The sequence below is a fragment of the Muscardinus avellanarius genome, assembly GCF_963383645.1.
Source record: "Muscardinus avellanarius genome assembly, chromosome: 7".
Classification (NCBI taxonomy): Eukaryota; Metazoa; Chordata; class Mammalia; order Rodentia; family Gliridae; genus Muscardinus; species Muscardinus avellanarius.
Window position 1 is genome coordinate 85,620,901 of NC_137793.1, and position 5,967 is coordinate 85,626,867.

At 55.9% G+C, this 5,967-nt stretch overlaps 1 protein-coding gene across 1 annotated transcript; it reads left to right on the forward strand.

Annotated features, from left to right (window-relative positions):
- Positions 1-237: 237 nt before the first annotated feature.
- LRRN2 (leucine rich repeat neuronal 2) lies at positions 238-2,376 on the forward strand (the record flags this gene model as incomplete). The annotated part of the gene is made up of 1 exon (XM_080699532.1): positions 238-2,376. The coding sequence occupies one exon, from the start codon at positions 238-240 to the stop codon at positions 2,374-2,376; it is 2,139 nt and encodes a 712-aa protein (XP_080555658.1).
- Between the last annotated feature and the right edge of the window lie 3,591 nt (positions 2,377-5,967).

Sequence of the window (5,967 nt, forward strand, 5' to 3'; positions counted from 1 at the left end):
TCCTCTCCTTCCAGGACCTCCCATCCATGGCAATGAGGGAGCAGGCCCAGCCCTGGCACACCAGGATGAGAAGCCACACCCGGCAGGGCCTGAAGTGATGTCCGCCCGCCCCTGCAGAGAATGACCGTCCTGGGACGGTGGCTCCCCAGGCCCTGGCAGGGCTGCTGACCCTCAACCTGAATAACGCACGAGCAGGACTCGGTTCTCGTGCTTGGTCCCCTGACCCCCAGCTCCATCATGAGGCTCCTTGTGGCCCCCGTCTTGCTAGCTTGGGTGGCTGGCGCCACTGCCGCTGTGCCCGTGGTACCCTGGCACGTGCCTTGCCCCCCTCAGTGTGCCTGCCAGATCCGGCCCTGGTATACGCCGCGCTCATCCTACCGCGAGGCCACCACCGTGGACTGCAATGACCTGTTCCTGACGGCGGTGCCACCGGCGCTCCCCGAGGGGACGCAGACCTTGCTGCTGCAGAGCAACGGCATCGTGCGCGTGGAGCGGAGCGAGCTCGCCTACCTGGCCAACCTCACCGAGCTGGACCTGTCGCAGAACAGCTTCACGGACACCTGCGACTGTGACTTCCGGGCCCTGCCCCAGCTGCTGAGCCTGCACCTGGAAGAGAACCAGCTGGCCCGGCTGGAGGACCACAGCTTTGCCGGGCTGACCGGCCTGCAGGAGCTCTATCTCAACCACAACCAGCTCTACCGCATCGCGCCCAGGGCCTTCGCAGGCCTCAGCAACCTGCTGCGGCTGCACCTCAACTCCAACCTGCTGAGGGCTATCGACAGCCGCTGGTTCGAGATGCTGCCCAACTTGGAGATCCTCATGATTGGCGGCAACAAGGTGGATGCCATCGTGGACATGAACTTCCGGCCCCTGGCCAACCTGCGCAGCCTGGTGCTGGCAGGCATGAGTCTGAGGGAAATTTCCGACTACGCCCTGGAGGGGCTGCAAAGCCTGGAGAGCCTCTCCTTCTACGACAACCGGCTGGCCCGGGTGCCCAGGCGGGCCCTGGAGCAGGTTCCTGGGCTCAAGTTCCTGGACTTGAACAAGAACCCACTGCAGCGGGTGGGGCCAGGGGACTTTGCCAACATGCTGCACCTCAAGGAGCTGGGGCTGAACAACATGGAGGAGCTGGTCTCCATCGACAAGTTCGCCCTGGTTAACCTCCCGGAGCTGACCAAGCTAGACATCACCAACAACCCGCGGCTGTCCTTCATCCACCCCCGCGCCTTCCGCCACCTGCCCCAAATGGAGACCCTCATGCTCAACAACAACGCTCTCAGTGCCTTGCACCAACAGACCGTGGAGTCCCTGCCCAACCTGCAGGAGGTGGGTCTCCACGGCAACCCCATTCGCTGTGACTGCGTCATCCGCTGGGCCAACGCCACCGGCACCCGCGTCCGCTTCATTGAGCCACAGTCTACCCTGTGTGCAGAGCCTCCGGACCTCCAGCGCCTCCCCGTCCGCGAGGTGCCCTTCCGGGAGATGACAGAACACTGCCTGCCCCTCATCTCCCCCCGCAGCTTCCCTCCCAGCCTGCAGGTGGCCAGCGGAGAGACCCTGGTACTGCACTGCCGGGCACTAGCTGAACCGGACCCCGAGATCTACTGGGTCACTCCAGCCGGAGTGCGGCTGACATCTGCCTATGTAGGCAGGCAGTACCGGGTATACCCTGAGGGGACCCTGGAGCTGCGGAGGGTGACGGTGGAGGATGCAGGGCTGTATACCTGCGTGGCCCAGAACCTGGTGGGGGCTGACACTAAGACAGTCAGTGTGGTAGTTGGCCGAGCTCCTCTCCAGCCAGGCAGGGACGAGGGACAGGGGCTGGAGCTCCGGGTGCAAGAGACACACCCCTACCACATCCTTCTATCTTGGGTCCCCCCACACAACACAGTTTCTACCAACCTAACCTGGTCCAGTGCCTCCTCCCTCCGGGGCCAGGGGACCACTGCTCTGGCCCGCCTGCCCAGGGGCACCCACAGCTACAACATTACCCGGCTCCTTCAGGCCACAGGGTACTGGGCCTGCCTACAAGTGGCCTTTGCTGATGCCCACACCCAGGTGGCTTGTGTATGGGCCAGGACTAAAGAGGCTACTCCTTGCCACAGAGCCCTTGGGGACTGGCCAGGGCTCGTTGCCATCCTGGGCCTCACTGTCCTCCTGCTGGCAGCTGGGCTCATGGCCCACCTTGGCACAGGCCGGCACAGGCAGGGGGTGGGTGGGCGGCCTCTCCTTCCAGCCTGGGCTTTCTGGGGCTGGAGTGCCCCCTCCGTCCGGGTAGTGTCTGCACCCCTCATCCTGCCCTGGAATCCAGGGAGGAAGCCATCCAGGTCCTCCGAAGGGGTGATACTGTTGCCACCATTATCTCAAAATTCCTGAAGCTCAGCTGGTTCTCCGCAGTACAGAAAACTAGGACTACTTTTCCAAAAGTGAAGCAGTCTGGGCCAGATGCCTCGCCGGGACAGTGACGTGGACTCACGTGCGTGAGGCCTGGCAGCTGGACAGGCAGGCTCTGTGGCTCCAGGGGGTGCTCAGGCAGCCTCCAAAATGTCCCCTGCTGTCATTCCGAAGAACATCTCCAAGGAACAGGAAGGACTCTGGCCGGAGTCTTCCACTTCCCATTTATCTACAGGCCCACAGGCCGCTGGGCCCCTGCTTGGTTGTCCCCTGCCTGCGTCCCAGGCCCTCGGCCCGCAGGATGCAGCCTCTTCCTCTTCTCTTTCTTTGTATAGTCTCAGCTGCTTGCTCCTGCCCCTCCTGGGCAAGGGCTGAAGGAGGCCTCTCCTTCCCATCTCGGGGCTTGCCCCAAAGTGGGAGTGACCCCAGCTGGATCTGAAGGACATTTGGGGAGAGGGATTCCCAGGAATGCCCCCTAGCAGCAGCCTGGGCTCTCTGAAGCTGACTTTCTATAGGCAATTTTGTACCTTTGTGGAGAAGTGTGTCACCTGCCCCCAACCCCATTCACTCTTTTCTCCTGTTTTGTAAAAAATAAAAATAAACATCAATAATAATAACAACAATAATACGGGGGAAGAGGACATGAAAGGGAAGGAACCTTTTGCATACTGAGTACAGGGAAGTCGCTCTCTGCTCTGGGATCTCTTCAAAGCCTGGGGGTGAGAGAGAAGCCAGGGGCTGGGGTCGTGAGAGGGAGGAGAGAGATGGGGCAGTTTTTCCTTTTCTGTTTAAATTCTGGTCTCTGTGTCTGCTGCAGCCCCAGAGAGGCCCTAAATCTGTGTGCAGAAGAGCTGAGGGAAGAGGTTCAAAGAACAGGAGAGGCTGAGATGACCATTGAGGAAAGGAGGGAAGAAGGAGAGGGATACAAGAGAAAAATGGAGATGCACCCAGAGATGGAGAGAGAGCAGAAATTTTCATCACCGAACATGGTCCCCGCTTCTCCTTCTGTGATACGCAATTAGCATGCCAGTGCATAGGAAGCACTTCCCGGCCTATTTCTAATTAAACAAACCCAAGAGGCAGAGTCATGCCGAGAATTGCAAATCGTCATGACAGCAAGAACTTTAGCTTGCTGGGTCGGGAGGGGGCACGGGGTGAGAGAGGGGAGGACTGTGGGATAAGGAAATTGACGCACTTATCTTTCCATTTCAGTATAATTTGCAATGAACCGGTTTGCTTTTGTGTGGTTTTTTTTTTTTTTTTAACTGATTGACTTCTGACAACTGACTGTGAAGAGAAACATCTGTCAGAAAGCAGAGGAGCCAGGGCAGAGGGGTTGCTGTGAGCCAGTGAGGGTGACACAGAGCCCAAGGCCACCGGGCAGCCACACTTTGGTTCTGAGATACGCTGCAAAAAGAATGTGCAAAATGCCACACGTGAGCGTAAGCGTTGCCCTGTGTTAGAGAACACATGTGGCCAACTTGCTGGAAGCAGATCCCAAGCTCCAACAGGACTGTAAGTGTATACACAGTGGACGGCAGACCAGGGACAGAAACCAGCCCCAGGGCCCTAGAACAAGAATACTCGCCAAGCCAGGTGTGGTGATACGTGCCTGGAATCCCAGTACTTGGGAAGCTGAGACAGGAGGATCTGGGTTCGCAGCCAGCCTCAGCTACTTAGTGAGGCCCTTTGCAACTCAGTGAGACCCTATTTCAAGTTAAAGAATTAAAAAATAGGGCTAGGAGTGTAGCTCGGAGGTAGAATGCCTCTGGGTTCCAACCCCAGTACCTCAAACATTAATTAATTAAATAAATAAAATAAAATAGGAGTTGGGTATAGTTCAGAGGTAGAGCCCTGTAACTCTTCAGAACCCTCCCACCCAAGAGAGCCCTGAAATAGGCCATAGAAGTCTAAAAAGTGACCCAGCAGACCCAGGGGACCCAGGTCTTTGGGTCCCTTTAGTTCAGAGCACTGGTAAATAAGCCCGCAGATGGAAGGGGTGAGGAGGGGTGTCCTGGTTCCCAAGACCATTTGCTGCCTCCATTCTATCCCTGTTTCCCTCAGACTCCTCAGTACAGATAGGAAGCTGGGAGAAGTCGTGAGACCCTGGGGAAAGGGTGAAGTTACCGACCAGGAAGGTGCCACTCTGCCTCCTGGGCACCCTGGAACGTTTCTCAGTGCACCACTGCTTTCAGTCTTTGAAAAGGAATCTCAGCTTCAGGGGGAAGAGTCGAAATGGGGATTCACTCTGTCCCAGCTGGATCCACAAGTGCCAAACCAAGTGGCCACCCCCAGAACTAGCTTAAACGAGGTGAGGAGAGAAAGGTGGCTAGTGGCCTCTTTTTTTCTTGGAAAAAGAAATGATGCCATGGGGACTGCCAGTTGGGAGAGGGAGGGAAAGGCACTTTGTGGGTAGCTGTGTTCTGGAATAGCTAGAAACTGAGCAAATGGCAGCCTCTCCCCCGGTTCAGAGCCGGATTTGGGGCCTGAGTGTGCTTCCACCCCTGTGGGGCTTTTAACACAGCCTGGGCTGGCATTTGCAGTCTTAGCTTTCACATGAGACGGACAGTGTGGTCAACTGAACGTACTGGGTATACAACAAGCAAAATATGATTAAGCCTGGTCCCTTCTGTACATTTAAGATGGCTATTTTTGCTTAAATCCTAAATAGAAAACAGTATTTATTTCGGCTTGAATTTGAAGTCCTATTTAGGGCCTATCATTTCGGTCTATTGAGATAATCTCAAAACCCAGCCCAATTGTTGAGCATATTGGTTTTCCCTCCCTGGTGGATGCCACTGGCAGATTCCACTCTGCCTTCCACATCCTCATCTGCAGCTCGGATTAGGCTGCGGAGCAGAGCTGGTCCAGGAGCAGCTCCGTGGCTCTCCACTGCAGCCTTCCCACCAGCTGACAGTGGCCCATTAATCAACATGTCTGGCTGCTCAGCCAGCTACAAACCCCCTAAATATACTCTCGCAGCCCACATTTCTGCATCTCATCTGCAGAGCTGTCAAGGCAGACTTCGTGGGAGGTTATGCCAAAATGAGGATGTAGTGAGACTGCAGCTTTCCTGAGAACTCTCCTTCTAGTCACCGTGTCACAGAGGTGGATGAGGCTGGCTGGTCTAGAGTAAGGGACCAATTGAGACTTTCCTGATTATGGCAATAAAAAACTTCTGTGCTTCAAGAACTCTTCATCCTGGGAAAACTGGGATGGTTGCTCCCTCTGGCTAGTGAGCTCTGAGTCTACCTAAGCTATCTTCCTCCCTCCTTCCCAAGAAACCAATAGTTAATGAACATGACCATGTGGGACGTACCCTTCTAGGAACTGGGGATACAGGGAGAAAAAACACTGAGTCCAGGCAGCTTGCATTTTAACAAAGGGAGAAAATTGATGTAGAGGAGAGAGAAGTAAAAATATGCAATATGTTGGGTCATAATGAGTATTATATAGAAAAAATAAGTCAGAGCCGAGCGTGGTGGCGCAGGCTTGTATCCCCGTGCTTGGGAGGTGGAGACAGGAGGATCGCGTAGGTTCGAAGCCAGCTGCCCCGCTGGCTTAAGAGACCCT